Source organism: Hesperophylax consimilis, chromosome 29 (genome assembly GCF_061612785.1).
Source record: "Hesperophylax consimilis isolate HC1 chromosome 29, BYU_Hcon_1.0, whole genome shotgun sequence".
Taxonomy (NCBI): domain Eukaryota; kingdom Metazoa; phylum Arthropoda; class Insecta; order Trichoptera; family Limnephilidae; genus Hesperophylax; species Hesperophylax consimilis.
In genome coordinates this window covers 18,561,930-18,582,914 of record NC_142864.1, presented here as the reverse complement: position 1 = coordinate 18,582,914, position 20,985 = coordinate 18,561,930, and the positions used below count along the sequence as shown (strand labels likewise).

Genomic DNA, 20,985 nt, shown 5'->3' with positions numbered 1-20,985 from the left:
AAATTCGATGAAACTCACAATCAGCAGATGTCAAAATATTTATTGTTGTTGTGGCGGGAATAAGGATTTCAACCGAGCGGAAAAAATAGACGTCACAGAAAAGACTACAAACTATAAGAAAACGAAAACATGGCTTTTCTAAATCGCTACAGTTACGGTAAAAAAATTCACAAAGTTCGTGTTAATTTGAATTAACACTGGGGATGAAAGGGTTAATCTTCATCTTCAGTTAAAACCCTTCAAGCCTCGGAAGGATATTACTAGCCACCAGAGATGTGCAAAATGGGTACCCAAACCATTTGAAATGCAAAATGGAAATGGGTCAAAACTTTTCCATTTGAAAATGCAAAATGGTTTTAAAAAAAAAAAAACATTTCAAATGCAAAATGCAAAATACATATTTTCAAAATGCATTGAAAATGCAAAATGGTTTCTCAGTTCAAGCAATTGAAACAATTATAGAATTTTTAAACAATTTTGTCATTTAATAATGGATATCAATGTAGAACAAACATATTACATGATGGTAAATCCAAAAACACCACGACTACAGATTATGAAACAACAAAAAATTTGCGCGGGACTAATGTTGCCAACGTAAAAACATAGAAACTGCTATCTAACATTTAATATTACAGCGTCATGGCCCTATGTTCAGTATTTAAATCAGTATTTTTTGTAATGGTATCACTCAATTGCCAGGGCTCCTACCAGGGAGCAACTTGACAAATGTAAATTATCTCTCATAGCGAGGTTGAGGACCGACTGATATTTGGGGCTTATGAAAAAAAGATGAGTGGAGATAGTAGTAAGAATGTGGCAAAAAGCATTTAAAATGGAAAATGCACTGAGAAAAGCATTTAAAATGCAAAATGGAAAATACCCATTTTGCATTTCCATTTGAAATGGATTTATTTGAAATAAAGCACATCTCTGCTAGCCACAAACATCATATTCCATTATAGCCTCGGAAGGACAGATCTGACCGGGGCGTCAATACATTATGAAAGTATTTTTATCTTTTTTTTTCTATAATACGTAGATATGTGATATGTTCGTCATTGAAAAGATAAATAATTATTCCTCAGAGTTTGAATTTGAAATATTTATACATTATCACATTTTTGTCGTGGACTTTTATAATATCATACATTAAAGTTGTAAAAATTTTCTTTCGATGGAGTTCTTATGGCGAAGCTTAATGCCAAATCACTTAATTTGATTAATCTTTATAACGAATTGGTGTACATTATGAAAACCAAAAAATATGCTTTAGTTAAATTGAAGGTTTTCCTATCGTTTTGTTTGAGTAGAATACAAATAAGGATAAAATTACTGAATAAAAAATATAAATGCAAACTACTACAAAAAATATTTTTTTCTATAGAAATGTATGAACGCATAAAGGAAACAACTTTTAAAAAATACAGTTTTATAGCTAAGATTATCTGTGACAGTTTCACTTGATTAAATTTTTTGCTTTCTTATAAAATTATTTACAAATTAAGTAAAAACCAGTTTGTTTGCTTGAAATCGAACGTTTCTAGGCTCCGTTTGTCAAGCGATTTTAATGCCTATTACCTACAATATAAGGTATACAAAGAATATACACATTTTCGACTTGTAGCTTCCTCTTAAGGGTACTTTCAGTTTTATTATTATTATTATTTTTTGTGTTTTAACCTTTTTAACGACATGCTTCATGTGGTTGTGTGTTTGAAGCAGATCCCCACCAAATAATTCCATATTCTATACGCGATTGGCAGAAAGCATAGTAGATTTTTGGCACTAATATTTCAACTGCAAAGTTTAGAGTGTCGAACAGTAAACATGATGTATTCTAAAATGGTTAAACGGATGCATATGTATGCCTAGTAACACTATAACTTCCTTGTATGTACAAGTATGAATGAATAAACCATCTGTCTGCATTTAATGAAGTCATATTATTTACTGCCCTACATGGCCGGGACATGTCATACGCAGTGATTGTAATGCTAAACACACCGAAGATAAGAAGATGGATGTGTGTTGTTGGCTCGTGCCCGAATTGAGCTTAATTTATCATTGTTTCTGGTGAAATTTGTAAAAAAATTCAAACATCGAAATTCTTCTTTGAACAGACAATTTCGTTGACCTGTCGAGAGGTCTTCTAGGCAAATCGGTGACATTTCTCAATCGTTTCTTTCAAATCGGCATAGATCACACTTCTAGGAATTATTTGTTCAGTGGATAAACATAACACTATTAGACTAAGGAGCGTGCTCAGATAACAATATTTTTTAAGGATGTCTGGAGGATTGTGATTATCGCCAATTTAAATGGGTTGTTAGCTGAATGATTCTGTGTTTCTCCAATCCGCAGAATCCAAGGTTGCGTGATTACTCTCGGTGTGTAATAATGAGAATTCGGATATTTCCAATTTAGTTTTTATTTTAACAAAACTCACGTTACAATAATTTTATGAACAAAACAGATCGCGTACGCTAGAGGAGATTTTAGGGCTAAACCGTCGGCTAGACCAGGGGTCTCCAAACTACGGCCCGCGGGCCGTATCCGGCCCGCCAGTGTCTTCCATCCGGCCCGCGACATCTTATGACCAGTGTCATCAAGGACCCGCGACAGCTAATGGCTAAGACCTTGCTCAGAAGGGGCGAAAACTCCGCGAATTTTTTCGTGCGAATAAATAAATATGCTCGTTGGCGAGGTACTTGGCACCAATACATTGCGTCCACAAGTATCGCGCGAATATATCGAGAGGATTTTTTTGAAAAATCTTTATGTGATTCGCAATGATATCAAGGTCTGAGAAACGAGTATCAAAAATTATCTTCAAAGCTACGTTATCTAAAGCTATATTTTCATCCCTGAAAATTCTATTGTCTACCCCCCCCCCCCTCCCTAGAACAGAAAATATGGGTGTCTAGAAATTAAAACGGTTTTGGCCCTCTGAACTCACTGGAGTAGTCAATGTGGCCCTCCGGCTGAAAAGTTTGGAGACCCCTGGGCTAGACCACTGGAGAGAGAATGAATTATTTGGCGCGCAGGTTTACAATGATACCAGCCTCACAAGAATGTGGGTAAAAGTGATGTTGTCATTATTTTCGGGAGATGTAAACGAATTATTTATTTTTATGTGAATACAGCGCAAGAGTCCCAACTGCCGGGGACATATCCAGAGCTATATTCCAATCTTAAAAAAATGAGAGTCTCAAGGTAGATACTGTGTTTTTAGTTACCGCGCATCCCTAATATGGCAATCGGGACATATTGTAGGGAGATGGGAAGAGGGAGGTTAAGTAAGGTCTCAATAGCCAGGTACTTCCAAACCGGTGACCGGATAACTCATCAAAATGATAATTAACACACCTATAAAAACTGTTATGAAAAATGGCGAAACAAAAACTAGGCTAAATGGGTTAGATTTATAACAATTTAACCTAGTTTTTGTTTCATCACTTTTAATGACTTTATATCAACTTTTGAAGGTATGTTGAATTGTCATTTTGAGGAGTTATCATGGAACCTTCCAAACCATAGGTATCTCAAATTGGGGATGATATAGTCCCACTAGCACCAGACAGTAGTGACAATGGTACCACGTAGTTTTTTTTTTAATTCTGTTTGAGATATTACATGAAGAGTTTAATCCTCTCTGCCTACACCTGCGAGGAATGACAGTTGTTAGTTTATCAGGTCAATATTATAGTGTAAGCTGACACCTGCTTATTCGAGAATTCTAGCACTAAAAGCGGTGGACACGGCATCTGCAAAGGTGTATTTTCGTCCAATGTCCGTGACGACAGGTGTGCAATAATCTGTACAATGCTTCTAAAACTTCACATTCACCACAACTCAGACAAACAGGCAGTTATTCTCAAACCATTGAACTAAAGAAGAACACAGGAAAAGCGATGTTGGCATGTTTCACGAAGCAATCCATAAAAGATTTCCAAATGGTGATTATCGCATACCTTATGATAACTGGAGGAAAAATCGATGGCCTAGCACACACGCGCGTTAGGTGCAATTTGTAAATTCAATTTATTTATAAGAATACTCCAGGTTGGATATGATTTGAGATTTTCACGGTCAAAAGTATTACAGGTGTAAATGTAAGTTGTAAACATCTGCCCTGGCGATGGACACTGTAATGCTACGTATACATTCGCGAACCGAACTGCCGAACTGAACCTCAACTCATGGGAAAGAAACGAAGCAACTGTAATTCGTGGTACGGTTCGTGCGTTTCGGTTCGCAAATGTATACGTACCCTAATACTGACCGAAACGTTGGCCAAAAAAGGAGGTAGCGTAACACGGCATAATAACCCATAAATATATCACTAAATACTCCAGGTTAATTATAAGTTGTATATAGCAGCAAAATTAATATGAATATCCGCTTTTTATCCATTTTAGGTGGAATAAGTCATGTATATTTCCGACGAAAATTTTATTCTGCCGCGGTAAGTAAAAACATAGTGTCTCCCTTGAGACTCACAACGAAGACACTGCGTTTTTACTTACCGCGGCAGTATTTAAGCAATCTTGAAAAATGCTTTACGAATTACGTAATTGTTGTTACTTAAAACTGCACTCGACACATGTGTGCGCTAGGCTATCGAAATGTGATTTGGGCGACTTCTGTGATCCAAAAGTCTGGCAAATAGAGCCTTAAATTAACAACACACAACTGTAATAATAATAATATTTAAAAGATTTATATAGTTTTGTGCAAAATTACCTCGAGGGCGCTTTAAAAATATATAATACAATTCTACAACGATCTATTAACTACATATGGAGATAATATACAGTACCATGGACGATATACGATGCCAGGCTAGAGTAAGACAGAGTGCGTGCTAAATGGGTTAGGACCTTTGACTTTGGCTTCGGTGACGCCAATAGTTTCCATTAAAATCCTACTTGAAAGGCATTTCTAGCGTGCTTTCTCTATTCAGCGGTTTATCTCGTCACTGATCTCTGCGTATTATTTTTGCACCAAGACGGGAATAGAACTCGCAACCTTCAGAGTCGAAGTCAACTGTGATAATAGTGTGTGTTAAGAATGGACGATACTATCAGTATCGCACTGGTAATCGCACTGGTATTTGTACACGGTTGACATTTGTCACATGAGAACGGGTCGTTTCTACGATTCGTTCTTAAGTTCAACAGCTCGGCTGTGGAACGAGCTGCCGGCCTCTGTGTTTCCTCCCTCCTACAACATGGGACTCTTCAAGACCCATGTTCACTCCTTCCTCTACACAAAAGACCCTCCACACAGCATCCCCAAAGATGACATAGGCCCTGAGGGAAATTATTTTCTTCAGGGCCTCCTGTGTGGAGTTAATATAAAAAAAGAAAAAAAAAGAAAACGAAATTGAAAATCGAAATACACTTCGGCCGGCAAAATTAACTGAGAAACAGCACTCTTAATTACGCCTACTAATAAATTGCACACAAATAACACATTGATTAAATTCGAGCATTCGAAAAGTGTTTTCATTGTGTTTTATTTGTACACGGTTGATATTAGTTGCTTGAAATGGCTTCGTGATTGGAGACCAGATCTCAATTGCCAGGTACTTCCCCACCTTACTCTCCCCATCTTCTTCATCGTCTCACTACATACCCCGATTGGAGATGCCACAGTCTCACTCTCTCCAGACAGTTGTGATTCTTGCGCGGTTTCACAATAAAAAGATTATAAAAAACAAAATTTCGAAGTTACGGAAATATTATTTTCTGAAGTCGAATAACAAGTTTTAAATGTGTTGTATACAAGCAATGCATCTCTGTGAGTAATTCGTTCACATCAACTCTCTCCGCGATACGAGTAACATGAATATTAAATAAAATTGTATTGAATTCAGAGAGAAAATATCATTATTATTATATCACAAAATAATTTACTCGAAGTTCGCTCGAAATTGTTGAATATTAATGTGCATAATTCGATTATTAATAATCTGATCATTCCCGAGCGAGTTTCGCAGAATATCATACGTAAAATAATTAAATCGAGTTCTGTTTCGGTAAAAGGCAAAATCTCGGGTGACATTTTGTATTTACTCAGAACTGGACATACGGGTTTACCGAACGGCAAAACAGGGTGATACTGAACTGAATACATAATGAATAATAATAATATTATTATTCATTATATACCCGGTAACACAGTTTTTAAAACACCTGACTAGGGCACAGGTAAATGCGGAACTCTTAAACAATATATTAACAGATTTTTAAAACATACACTCGCAGATTCTCACCCGTGCAATGGCAATATGATGTATCTACAAAAAGCTAGTTTTGTGATGAACGGCTTTAAACTTTTTTGGACATTTTGTTATTTTCCTCGAAAAATAAAAGCAGATTTTTCATTTTCAGAGGCTGGTACGGGTACCGCCGCCCCGGGAACCATTTATTGGCTAACACCTCTGCCGTAGGTCACCCCAAGTGGTTTATATGATGTAACTCGACAAATGGAATTGATTGAAGTAAAGTCGAAATGCTGCATCTTTAGATACGGTTTATTGCCATAAAACACGGGCAACTAGTGAAAGACCACCATTTCAAATTGAAACGTTATTTTGAATGTCTTATGCCGTGTTTAGTGAAATTCTTTCTATTTCAATATTCAGCTAAATTCTCCATGACTCCTTGTTATTTATAACAATAGATTGTTAAATTAATTTTGCTTTGTTGTTTGCATTATTCAATTTAATAGAATATTCTTAACGCGAAGTAATGCGAAATCATGTGTTTTTGATTTGATCGATTATAAATGCTTTATTTAAATACTGCGGTAGAACACATCTTGACCTTTGAAATAACCGAGCATTTTTTTAAGCCTAGAAAATGCTTTGAAGTGCAAAATACCCTACTTACGAATTGCGAACCCCTTATCGGATATGGTTTTATTCTTAAATGTGTCAAATTATGTTCTTTTGATCGTGATCGGAAAAGATTTCAATTTTTCTTTTTAGCTGTTGCATAAAACGCAAATTTAAATCTCATTATATCACCAAGGCAATCTGCGTAAGCAGTGCGTGATTTCTGAATATCGAGTTTCTGAAAATGAATATATAATTACATAAATAATACACCGAACAACTTTACGCATACGAATCCGTTCCTTTCGGCGAATACCCGATGATTCATACAATTACAAATCCCTATGACTTCACAGGAAGAAATGTGACTAATTTTGTTGTTATTTCACTACCAGCTGACGGGTACCCGGTGTTGCTCGGGGGGTTAAGAATGGTTTAGAGTAAAATTTTGAGGTTCTGAATTCTGAAACCTTGGTGTAGTTTCAAGGAAATAATTGAAAAAGGATTTTTTAAACATACATATCACTTGACTGTGACATGTCTTAGTCGGGCATCACTTCGTACATCAACCTTACACCATTTTCTTCGTGTTACCACACATAATTATTTGATTCACTTGATCGTGCCATGTTTTCTACCGTTCACTTCGTGTAGTGTCATTGTCAATATACCACATTCTTACTGTTAAAAAACTACATTATATCGAATTTAAGGCGATTCCATACGTCGTGTAATATTTTGAATCGAGCCGCCATTAATAACACTCCTTACGTAGATGGCGATAAGGCTTAAATTCCCGCTTAACACCATCCAGCTGTTGTGATTTAGGCAAGAAAAAAACATGGCCAAAATGTGGCTTTTATTTTATTTTGTGGATGTAATGTTTTCCGATCATTTTATAAATAACTTAATTTTCCACATTATACAATAAAATCATAACCGAAAATGGGTTCGTAAGTAGGAGATTTTGAACTTCAAAGCAGTTTTCATAGGCCTTTACATTATTTTTTTCTGGGCTTATAAAAAGACTTATCTAATAAATACTCGATTATTTCAAAGGCCAAGATGTATTCTACTCGCAGTATTTAATTAAAGCATCTGAAACATTTCTAGGCGACCAAATTTTCAAACCAAAAACACATGATTTTGCATTACTGCGTATGGCATCGCCTTAAGTATTTCGATTAAGCCCCCATATCCAATTTCTACCGACTTATAACAAGTCTCTTGTTAACTCTTTAAGTTTTTAAGTTCCAAAAAAAAGGTTATTTTTTAATATAATATCTATACATTTGTTATGCCAAAACGTTAATTATATGAAATTTTCTCGATGGAAAAATCACAAAGCAAGCTCCGAAAATTATTAAAAACACGTTTTGTTGTGTTATTTAATATGTTATAGGCATGAAAAAAATCAGCAGTGTATCTTTAAATGCAACCAAAGCATTTGTCGAGAGATTTTTGCTGTATTTCAAACGAGTCGTGTTTTATTAAATTGAAAGGGCCTTAAAGGGCACACACATACGGACATTCCATTATTTATATTATAGATTATGACAAGACATCACGTCGTTTCCGCGACAGAGTACGCAGGGAGGATGGAACACCGCCTAATCATCTTAAATCTTAAGGCGATGCCATACGTAGGTAGTAATGCAAAATCATGTGTTTTTGGTTTGAAAATTTGGTCGCCTAGAAATGTTTCAGATGCTTTAATTAAATACTGCGAGTAGAATACATCTTGGCCTTTGAAATAATCGAGTATTTTTTAGATAAGTCTTTTTATAAGCCCAGAAAAAAATAATGTAAAGGCCTATGAAAACTGCTTTAAAGTTCAAAATCTCCTACTTACGAACCTATTTTCGGTTATGATTTTATTGTATAATGTGGAAAATTAAGTTATTAATAAAATGATAGGAAAAAAATTAAATATTTATGCCTGAACATCCACAAAATAAAATAAAAGGCACTTTTTGGCCATGTTTTTTCTTGCATAAATCAAAACAGGCGGATGGTGTTATTAATTTAAACCTTATCGCCATCTACGTAAGGGTTTTTATTGATAGCGGCTAAATTTAAAATATTACACGACGTAGTGCATCGCCTTAACTAAACAAATAAAATCGAATTGCGCACGTCGGGATTTGAACCTGCGACCTCCGGCTTGCTATTCGAGAGTATTACCCCTCAATTACGAATGCAGCTAGGATTGTGTGTCAATATAGAGTCGTGTGGCGTTGTATCTTCTCTGCCTACCCCTTCAGAATGTTTTGACGCTTGGTAAGTTACAAAGATTTCAAACCATGCAAAAACTAAAAAATGTTCATACCTATTTAATAATGGATACTAGAAATAATAACTTCTGAAATACCTTGTAGTGATTTTATATTTTATGGGCGAAATCGTTCCGAGAAATCCGACACTGTGAAATACAAAATACAACATGGGGGAAATTGTAGCAGGTAGGATATTGTTTTAAAACTTGACACGGCAGATGGTTTAGCCTCTAAACTAGTCGACGACCTCCATTAAGATCCTCGGCTACGAATCCGGAGGTCACTGCTTCAATTCATCCTACTTTCATAATTAATTATACGTGGAAAATTTGCTTTACAAATGATAAGAGGACTTAGCTAGCAAACTAATTGAACGGTGGGAATTTGATTTGTTCACTTAGCTACTAATAATTCAAACTTACTCTACGACAGTCGATAAATCCAAGAAATGTTCCACCTCTTCAAGCCGGTTGCTAACACAACGGAAAAACATAAGCAGGGTGCACTAGGGGTTAAATAATTACAGATCAATAATTGTTATTGTTTTCAACGGAGTAAAATAATAGTACGTTTTGTATCAGCCGGCGAGATACCATTAATAGAGTTGGTTGAAATGGCTTTAACAATGTTTAGTAACTGCTCCAAACCAGTGGAAGAATGGCATCCCCAATTTATTAGAGTATGACGTGGTCTGAAGAGAAAGGAAATGGAAAATAGGAAGGTTGGGAAGTATCTAAATTATTAAGTTCTGGTCACCTTTTTGTCTTTACCGGGGCGATTCTGAGAGTATCTCGTATATTATAATAACCAGGTAGGTACTAGGTAATTTTCCATTAATTTATCGTGGATGCCATAGCTCCACTGGCTAAGTTGGGATTTGTGCAGTGATCACATAAATTTTAATTGAGTTTGAAATAGCCATGATAAATGGACGAGTACTAACTACTACATACTAGTTAGTTCTCTTTGCACTTTCTCTTCTTCCTCCCTTATATGATTCGGCAGCACAAGGGTGACACAGAGTCCGTGACTCAGGGCAGTAGGGCATATTACTTGTAACACTTAAGAAAAAAATACAAATAAATAATACAAAAGGTTCGTACTACGTCCAAGACAGCTGCTGTATACCTATACAACATGGTGACACATTTTCCAAGTATCCTACGATTACTACCCTTTTTCAAAGACTATTCTCTGTTAAAAGGAGTGAGAATCAAAACGTCCAACCATCACCAATCTGTTCCGTATTGATTTGGGCTTCCATTTATTTCACAACCGAGGGCGTAAGATGCAACGCTCGTTCAAACGAACGAATTATAACACCATGAGGAAACAAACTTACCTTCATTGTCCACCTCGGAAGAGCGGATGCTCGATGCGCCGCAGGCCACCAGAAACGCACCCACCACAAAAAATAACACTCTCACAATCATGGCGGGATCCTTAACTTCGGTTAACAATTAAATTAAACGGCGATTGACTATGATTCAATGGACATAACACGAAATAAGCGCACGGGTCTCACTGTGAAAGCCTTAGCTTCGCAAATGGCGGCCACTGAAATTTTCATCGATTGTATACTTCATAGAAAGAGCTCGCGGAGGCGGTAGATGCGCGTGTCGCATTTTTTGTATCGGGGAACCGTAAAGGCGGTAAATTCGAAACTATTCCTACGGCGCAATAGAATATAGTATTCCCAAGCAAAACACGTATGTTCGTCATCGTTAGCATTTCATTGGAACGTACGTCGTAACTTGCTTCTTGGGTGGCAGTGACCATCATTTTATAATTAACGGGACCATTACAAAAGGGAGCATACGAAAGAGGTAATAAATAAGCGCCTATATCGGTGACGTGAGATTTTATTTGGATTCATTAATAAATTTGTGAAATCGAAATAAAAACGGGAATCAGTGCAAGAATGTTCTTTATGTGTATGCATAGACATATGAAATATTCATATGTCTATGTGTGTATGTATATATTTACTTGATCAGTCGAAAATATTTTTCTAAAAACAAAAAAAGTTAAATTGTATCCAAATAAAATTGAATATTTAAACAGGATTTAATATATGACCAGGCGTCTATATTTTTATCTTTTTGTTTCATGCGGAAATACTTTAACGTAAGTGGCCAAGAACACCCTTTAAGGGTGTTCTTGGCCATCATTTAAAATTATTTTTTTTTTTTTTTTTTTTTATATTTACTCCACACAGGAGGCCCTGAAGAAAATAATTTCCCTCAGGGCCTATGTCATCTTTGGGGATGCTGTGTGGAGGGTCTTTTTGTGGAGAGGAAGGAGTGAACATGGGTCTTGAAGAGTCCCATGTTGTAGGAGGGAGGAAACACAGAGGCCGGCAGTTCGTTCCACAGCCGAGCTGTTGAACTTAAGAACGAATCGTAGAAGCGACCCGTTCTCATGTGACAAGTGTCAACTGTGTACAAATGTTGGGCGCGCGTTTGGCGTGTATCCCGACTACGCACCGGTGCCGAAGGGATCAATGACGCTAGTTCCTCAGAGCATCTTCCATTGTAATACCGATAGAACAAGGACAGCATACCTACCTGACGCCTGTGCTCTAAAGATTGCAGTCCGTTTGTTAAGATTGGGGAATCTATCAAACGGACCGCCCGTTTCTGCACAGAGTCAAGGGTTTTTTTCAGGTATTTTGGGGCTCCAGACCAGAGATGGCTGCCAAATTCGACAGTAGGGCGCACTTGCGATTTGTACAGGGTGAGCAGTTGTGTACTATTAAAGTATCTGCGGGCCCTGTACAGTACGCCCAGCTTCTGAGAGGCGAACTTTACTCTAGCTTCGATGGAGCCCCCGTACCTGAGCTGGTCACTTATAGTTACACCAAGCATATCAATGGAAGGCCTGTTCGGAAGATTGCTTCCGTTGAAGGAGACTAGATTATCATTTGGATCCCTTTTAGACGTAATCAGACAGGATTGGGTCTTTGAAACATTAAATTCGACGAGATTATTTTTACCCCAGGAGGAAATACTCTCGAGATAACCGTCCATTCTCTGCTTCAAAGCCCTCCGAGCCGTTGGAGTTTGTGTGCCCTTTGGGGGCTTGTCAAACAAAAAGCTATCATGAACTGTACTGTCATCCGCGTAACAGTGAATCGGTGCACATGTCAAAAGGTCATTGATGTGCAACAAAAACAAAGTCGGAGACAGAACCGATCCCTGTGGGAGTATCCTAAATATAAATTATGGAGAAATGAAAGGTGAATTTAGATATCAATTTTATTTAAATAGTTTCTATTAAAAAAAACTACATTCCAGTGCAGGTATAGTGCTTTAAATATTCCTTGGGCATCCCTAACTTATTTTACTATTCAAACCATTCTCTAAACACTGCAGACACAAATAAGAACAATTTTTTTTTTGCGAAATCGCTGCAGTAGTTTTTGAGTCTACAGGGAGCAAACAAAGAAAAATAATTACTCTCCAATATTTAACATTGGAGAAGTCACATTACCGACGCTTCAGCATAATATTACGCGAATGTGATTATAAAAACTGCAATTTAACTCATTTAACGACGACAGTGGTAAAAATTGTCCACCATCTTTAAATTCTTGTCAAAAAGCCGCAAAACATCAATAAAATCCAAATTTCTTTGGTTTTAAAAGGATTTATTCCTGAAAAAAGAAATTCTTCGCTGTAACATAATATGAAGGCTTAGAAAAGGTTTACAACATTACTTTGTACTAAGTTATTTTTATAACGATAATGCCGTAATATTTTTACGTTAAAACTATTAACAAATGAGTGTGTTGAATTAACGTTGAATTTTTACTTCACCTGTGCGAATTTTATAACCACTATGCGAATGTTTCAAATTACAGCATTTAATTTTTTTCTTCTTTTGACAACTGGAAATGGCGTAATAGTCATACGATTTGAAAGATACATACGTTCGCAAAATGTCCAAGGGAATATGTTTGAGGATATTAGAAATTCTAGTATCTTCTATCTTTTTGTTGTTGTTTGTTTTTGGGGTGTTATGCCGTGTTGCGCTAACTCCTTCATTAGCCGACGTTTCGGACAGCGTTGCAGTGTCCATCATCAGGGCAGATCCGGTAGATCCGAAGATGTGTATTATATTCTATCTTTTTCGTTTTCGTACAAAACGTGTGAGAAGGGAGATTTTTATGGACAGCTTTTAGAACGATCGTCGATGATGTTGCATACGACCTCTCCTTGGGACCAGTATAAAATAATATTTTATGATTTGCGCTACGCGCTTTAAAATAAAATATAACGGGTAAAATTTTGAATGAAATTAATCATTAACAGCTTTACTAAAAATGAGGTTTAATATTAAGCGATTCGTAAGGTCAGAACAGTGAAAAACTTGACTTATTACCATTGCATTTTTTTGGTTAAAACGGTCTAAAACCAGGCTCAAGACCGGCTTTACCGCACTAGCGTAAACGGACGTGTAAGTCTTTAATTAGTAAAACGGTAATTGTTTAGGTTTGTCTTATTCGACTGATACTTTTGAGATTTAAGATTTTCATGGCCAAAAGTATTTTTGTTATTTGTTTTTGAGGCTAAAGAAGGAGTTAGCGCAACATGGCATAACACTCCAAAAACAAATAACAAAAAGATACTTTTGATTGTTATTTCTAAGTACCAAATGATTTTATCTTTTTTAAATTTAAAAATACTGCTCTCTAATATAAATCTCTTATTATTTCTGCGAATATTGCTTATTTCTGACTTAAAACAAAAAGGTTAATATTAATAATTGAAAATGGCATATTAAATAAATATAAAATAAGTTTACTTTTCATTATAAGTATCTTCATCTGGACGTAGTTCTGCAAACTGGATCCGACCCACAAAAAGTGCGAAAATTAGTAAACTTTACTACTGCGATGATGTTTTTTTCTCCATATTCTACACATTAGATCCAGGCTATATAGTATCTCTGAGAAGTCAAGAAAATAAGAAGTCAGAATGATGGCTAAAAGTGATCCTGAGGCTGAAACTATAACGTTTAACTTATTATTTTTGTATTGTTTTTTATAAGAAACAGCTGTGGGTGTACAATCTGAGTATTCGTGTTTGTTCAGACGACAATTTTTTTAGCAATGAATGGGAAAGAAGATCAAGCTAGGAGGTGGCGTCGCGCCATATTAGATACACGAACAAAAGTACCGAGAAACTTATTTTCAAACATAAAGATGGTGCGAATGCTAAATGCTTTTCTAAATGACCACCAACAGAAGAAACAATCAGCCATCGGTTTCTAGAATCGGGACAGACTTAAAATACACTTACAGGCCAAATAGATACGTCACTGAAGATACATATTAGAATGTACACTCCAGAAGACCATATGCACGTAATGCAGACACGCAAACGCAAAAATCCCTTAATGGTCAATAAAATGGACCCTTCGCATTTTTTCTGCTCTGTCGCGTTGAGAAAGAATATTGTGTACAGAAAAATAACAACATGTGGAAAAAAATGCAGTTCAGATTTTGATATCGAGGGTGAAGAATTATGTTGATGGATGAAGATGTGAACTTGATACTTATTTGGCAACTTTTGTTGTTTTTTATAACATTTAAATCTTCATTTTTAATTAAAAAACACATCAAAATTTAATTGCTTCCCGCAATATATCTTTTATGATGTGAATCTATACCTATTTTTTTAAAGGATCCACCCCAGAAAATAGCATTTTGTTCAAAAGATCCACGCCAATTTCAATTACTATCTCTTTATTCTTCTATCAAAGTAAATCCTACACATTACATTTCGAAATAACACATAATCCTTTACTAAGTAACACAAATGTGGGCAATTAAATAATTACAGATGATTTTTAAATCCGACTTTTCCTTAAAACTGAATTATCTCAAACTATGCTTATGTGGGTTGGATCCAGTTTGCAGAACTACGTCCATATGTATGTGGCCTAACCACAGTTTTATCATGCCTTCAGAAGGGGAAACAGATGTCACGCGTAACTGTTTTTTTATAAATTGAATTATACCATTATCAATACGATCAACTACACACTACCAACATACCTCGAGAAGAACAAAATGATTAGCGACCGACGATACGGATTTCTGCGGACCGCTCATGCTTAGTGGCGGTTCCTGGAACGTTACGATGAGAACCAAACGGTTGAACTGGATATTTCCAAGACCTTCGACCGGGATTGGCACCGAGATCTTGTCAACAAATTGCCTTCTCATGGACTTGTGTACGTGGATTGCCGACTTTTTGAGAGAGAGGTCGATTCAGAAGTTTGTCGATGGTTTTGACTCTTCCTCACTTTTGATGAATTCTGGTGTCTTACAAGGATCGGTGCTGTCCCCGACTCTGTTTTGTTGCCCATCAATGACATTACAACATGTGTACTGATTCAGTGTTACACAGATGAAAGTACAGTACATGATAGCATTTTGTTTGACAAACCTTTTTTTTCGAAAAATTATGTTATTTGTATGAAGATTTTCAGGGAATTGGTGCATCGCAGTGCCAAACTGAAATTTGCTAAAATCTGAATACAAAAACGAAATTTTTGAAAAAAATTAATATATCTAATTTTTTAAATTTAGCACTCTATTACACTCGAAAGTCACAAGCCGCCACTGCGAGCGACGTGTCCGAAGAATTTCATAAAATGTTGTAGGCAGACATTAAAGTTGTTTTTCCCTCCCTAAACCAATTAAAATACTCTTTTCTACCAATCTTTTCTAAAAGTGCTACACCTCCATCCAACACTTCATCTTTTCTGTCTGAACTCGAATATACTTTTCAATATATATTATAATAAATTTTTCAACTTAAGTATTATTAGCATAACCTTTTCCTTCAATGGTGAAAGGCAGAAAAATTTAAAAAATAAGTTTTCAGGGCAACGTAAAGACAATATAGTGTTATTGAAATCGCATCGTTAAACACTTTAATAATGTTACATATAAAAAAATGTAAGTTTGACATTTAATAGCCATAAACACTTTTCGCAGTCTCCGCTAGTACCGCGCAACTTCCAGTCTATTTTAGGTAAACATCTTATCTGTAGTAATAATTTGCATGGCGGACGTGGGGCAGTCGTTTTTAAAGTGAAGTTTTCGTCGGGCCTGTTCGCATGGAAAACCATTACAAATCCTCGTGTTTCTAGTGTCTAATTAATCGTTATTCTATGCCATTCGTCAAAATGCTCTTTTTACGCACATAGATATCACAAATCTCCTGTAAAATGGGAAAATGTGACGAGGCCAGTGTGGAAGTTAGTATGGGGGACAGCGCGTCCCCTCTAAAGCAGGATCTTTTCACCTTCAATGTTCCTCCCGAAGCTCCTGTCTTCACGCCAACGCCTGAAGAATTCCTGGATCCTCTTGCCTACATCAGCAAGATCAGGCCCTTGGCTGAAAAGCACGGGATCTGCAAGATCAAACCTCCGCTGGTCAGTATGACTATTTGCATTTTGCAACATTCTAACAAAAAAAACAGATATTATTATTACGTTCATCGTCGTTTTTCGGGGGACGAATCCATCATGATCGTATTTGTGCGAATTCTCGCCATATTGTATCGATTGGTGTTGTTTTTACTCCCACATTCATTGCGACAGTGATGCAACTTGGAGTGTTTTCTATAATATAATATTGTCTTGTGCGTTCCAACCAATATGTCCTTAACAATAACAGATGAATGTTCACCTTTTCGCCGACCTAACCCCTAAATATTTACGATGAATTCTCGGTGGATTGTTTGGGATTCTGTTGGTTTAGTTACCATATTGGATGGTGCGTTATTTTCTGTTTGTAATATACGTGAAAAGTGCATTCAGTGGATGCCATCTTGTTTGTGACTGATTGGGAAAATGTTTCTATTCTTTACTGTTTTATTTATATATTTAACCCATTTACGACATAAACACACCTAGATGTCTTATCCTAGGGCAATTTCTCAATTTTTCTACAAATAAACACATTTTCAAAATGATGGGACACATCACCTTATTGTTCTGGATTATTCTGACCTATCGAATGTTGGACACCATCAGTGCAATTTGCACGAGGTCGTAGCAACCATTGTCACCAGCATTATTTAACATTTTCTAGTTGACAATCAATTGTTTTTTTGTTAAATTAAGCTTGTCTTTATACACAAGAACACATTTTAACAACCATTAAACACATCATCTTATGTTCCTAACCTATCGAGGGCTGGATAACATCAGTGCAATTTAAAAAATCAATGTAAAAATAATCTATTATGGTTGTTGTTCACAATGATGCGCCCCGTCATATTTTATGTTCTTTTTTTCTGAACTATGAAAAGTAGGATAGCATCAGTGCAATTTGCATGAGGGCTTAGCTACCATTGTCGTTACGATTATTTAATTTTTTTTTAGTCTGTTTGGAGTACCTACCCGCGTGTTTACATGTTCCATTCCCATTGCAACAAAAATTGTTAAGCATTATGAAATTTCAGAGATAAATGATATTAGTCACTTTAAATGATATTAGGTGAACCAGAAACTTGAGTTTGGCCGTCCATCCTCTCTGCCTACCCCCGTGCAGAAACGGTGTGATGATTAGTTAGTCTAGTTATGATTTTAGTACAGAAAAAAAACTATTCTAGATAAACAAAACAATCAATACAGTAAAGCAGAAGTATTTCAAACAAAGAAAATAAAAATATAGGTATATGTATGTAGGTAGCTCAATATAATTCAATGAGGTAGGTATATCCATATGTGCACATCTTAATATATAAAAATTCAGGCTGTGTATGTTTGTGCTCTTGTAACTCAAAAAGTGGTCGAAAAAGTTTGTTCATATTAGTGCCAGGAGTGTTTAGAAAGTGGTTTGAACGGTAAAATAAGTCAGGGACGCCTGAAGCAAGCCATACACGCTACGGTCTACCGGAGAGGTCGCCTTTGAAGGTCTGCCTGCGCAGGTCAACCGTACGTCGGTAGCATGTATGGGGACGTTCCGGTGTACCGGAGCGGTCTTCAGTTCATTCTCATTGCGATGGCATCGATTGCAGATGATGACGGGTTGGCGTTGATAGGCCTTGCGTTAATTTTGATGAAAAAAGATAAAACAGTGAAAAAGAAGCGAACAAAGTGGTGTAAGCATTGGTTATTGAAAAGGAAAACGTATTGAATGAATTAAAATTTGAACCTGAAGATTTTAAAAACTATCTCAGAATGCACGAGAACACATACCTAAAATTACTTGCAATGGTTACACCAATGATCAAAAAAGATACAGTTATGAGAAATAATATATTATCAGTTACTTTAAGATTTGACGCGACCTGCGCAGGCGACCGGAGTACATGCACACACACGCAGGTACACCTTACGGTGTTGCCCGAAAGAATTGATTTTAGATTTTGCTCCGGTCGCCTGCGCAGGTTAAAAAAACTGCACAGGTCTATTCTCACACACGCTCCGGTCTGCCTGCACAGGCATACCTGCACAGGTAGACCTCTCCGGTAGACCGTAGTGTGTATGGCCGCCTTGAGGAATACTTAACGCAATATCTCTGCACTGAAATGAGATTGGAGTCGATGTAATGTAGTTTTTTAAACAGTATAATAATATTGGACAATTTTTACAGCGCCGCTTTTGTGAGTTATCACCTCAGGGGCGCAGCAGCATTGTTGTATACAGTGGTGTATAGCGGAAGAAGTCGGAGACGCCGAAGAAAGACATTAGCAATAGTGAAGCATTTCAGGATCGACTAGTAGAATCTTATGTCAGTGGTTCTATAGCAACACTAATATTTAATTTATTTATTGATTGATGCTTAACATTAAAAAATTCTGTATCGAGGTTAACGATTTTACAAGTTAATAAAAATAATGTAAAAATAAACAATGATCGTCATCTCGCGCTAGAGGAAGGTTTTTTTTATCCTTTGTTATTAATCTTCATTGTTTTTTAACAGTTTAACCGACAAGTCAATACCTTTTTATAGCCCGAAACATTTGAAAATATGTATTATTGTTTGTTCAAAATGCCTTGTTCAATCTTAGTAGAATTATCATCTCTATGTGTACACAGTGGCGTATCACAGGGTGAAATTTGGGTTCTTCCACAAATGCTTTCTACTGGCTGCGGCCCCTCACCATTCGCCTCCAGTCCTTCTCGTTTTGCTCCGATCCCCTTCCACGGTCTGTCCCTGTGTCGTTTCCACTGGTGCACCCACTTTTCTCTTCTCGGGTAACGAATAACCCGACAATATTTTAATTCTTTCTGCCTCCATCATTTTGAGAGGAAAATGTCCAAAAATAAAACCAATAAAAATATAAATCTCCATGGACACTGAAAAAAAAATGAATAAACCACCTTTTGCATCCAATCCTAGGAAACACTTCCTTGCAAATAGAGTAATGGATGCATGAAATAAACTTCCACAACACGTCATCCAATCCTAGAAAACATTTCCTTGCAAATAGAGTAATGTATGCATGAAACAAACTTCCACAACACGTCATCCAATCCTAGGAAACATTTCCTTGCAAATAGAGTAGTGGATGCATGGAACAAACTTCCACAACATGTCATCCAATCCTAGGAAACATTTCCTTGCAAATAGAGTAGTGGATACACGGAACAAACTTCCACAACATGTCATCCAATCCTAGGAAACATTTCCTTGCAAATAGAGTAGTGGATGCATGGAACAAACTTCCACAACATGTCATCCAATCCTAGGAAACATTTCCTTGCAAATAGAGTAGTGGATGCATGGAACAAACTTCCACAATATGTCGTCCAATCCTAGGAAACATTTCCTTGCAAATAGAGTAGTGGATGCATGGAACAAACTTCCACATGTCATCCAATCCTAGGAAACATTTCCTTGCAAATAGAGTAATGGATGCATGGAACAAACTTCCACAACATGTCATCCAATCCTAGGAAACATTTCCTTGAAAATAGAGTAGTGGATGCATGGAACAAACTTCCACAACATGTCATCCAATCCTAGGAAACATTTCCTTGAAAATAGAGTAGTGGATTCATGGAACAAACTTCCACAACACGTCATCGATGTTACTAATATAAACCAATCTAAAGCTCGATTGGATTCTTATTTGGAGAGAAGAAAGGATTAACTTATTTTAAATTTAAACAACTCAATTACTGTTATACTTCTTGTGGGAATCAGATCATCAGTGCATCAGCAGAATGATGCCTGCTCATTACATAGTAATAATAATGATGGAGGGCTTGGCTAGTAGAGGGTTGAAATCGCGACGCTGCAGTGGATATCGCATTTTTCCACTCTGTTAGGCCTGTCTTCAACAGGGAGAGGTATCCAATACTCGTGATGTGTATTCACGTCACACACAACTTGTTGCGCACAGTCCGTATACGTCTCTACTGAAATCACGAGACTCACGTCACCAAAGATAATTGTTAAATTTTCAACTCACAAAAAAACAGTTGGTGTAATTTTTGTAAACTGTCATTCTTTGTTGACTGTTTTGTTCTTAGCATTGATTTTAAGGACACACGCATTGTTACAAAATGTCTGACACAGGTGATGCCGTGCTTAAAGTCTCGATGACCTGAATAGGAACAACCTCGCCCGGCTGTTCGCAAAAGACTGGCGTCGCCGACAAGTTTACAAAATGTTGGCAACGAGTACCTATGTATGAACCTCCGCACAATATGGCGGTAGTCCCCAAGATACTTGAATCGTCGCATACTTGCGTATCCCTGTCGAAGAAAGGCGCTACTAATCGGTGAAGATTTTCGATGCCTTATCATCTGGCATTCATTTAAGTCCAGTTCATCGTAATTTCTGGAATCTTACAGAATCTTAAAATGTCTCATGTTCAATTAAATTTTCGT

At 36.6% G+C, this 20,985-nt stretch overlaps 2 protein-coding genes across 2 annotated transcripts in view; one reads left to right on the top strand and one right to left on the bottom strand.

Moving 5' to 3' along the window:
- Cals (calsyntenin 1) overlaps window positions 1–10,670 on the bottom strand; it is an 88,117-nt gene extending 77,447 nt beyond the window's left edge. Inside the window, exon 1 of the mRNA XM_089649349.1 lies at window positions 10,463–10,670. Within this exon, the coding sequence (XP_089505475.1) occupies window positions 10,463–10,553 (91 nt within the window). The 5' untranslated portion in view covers window positions 10,554–10,670. The remainder of the gene's footprint in view (window positions 1–10,462) is intronic.
- A 5,526-nt stretch (window positions 10,671–16,196) lies between these two features.
- LOC149409945 (lysine-specific demethylase 5A-like) overlaps window positions 16,197–20,985 on the top strand; it is an 88,829-nt gene continuing 84,040 nt past the window's right edge. Inside the window, exon 1 of the mRNA XM_089649159.1 lies at window positions 16,197–16,569. Coding sequence (XP_089505285.1) covers window positions 16,363–16,569 — 207 coding nt within the window. The 5' untranslated portion in view covers window positions 16,197–16,362. The remainder of the gene's footprint in view (window positions 16,570–20,985) is intronic.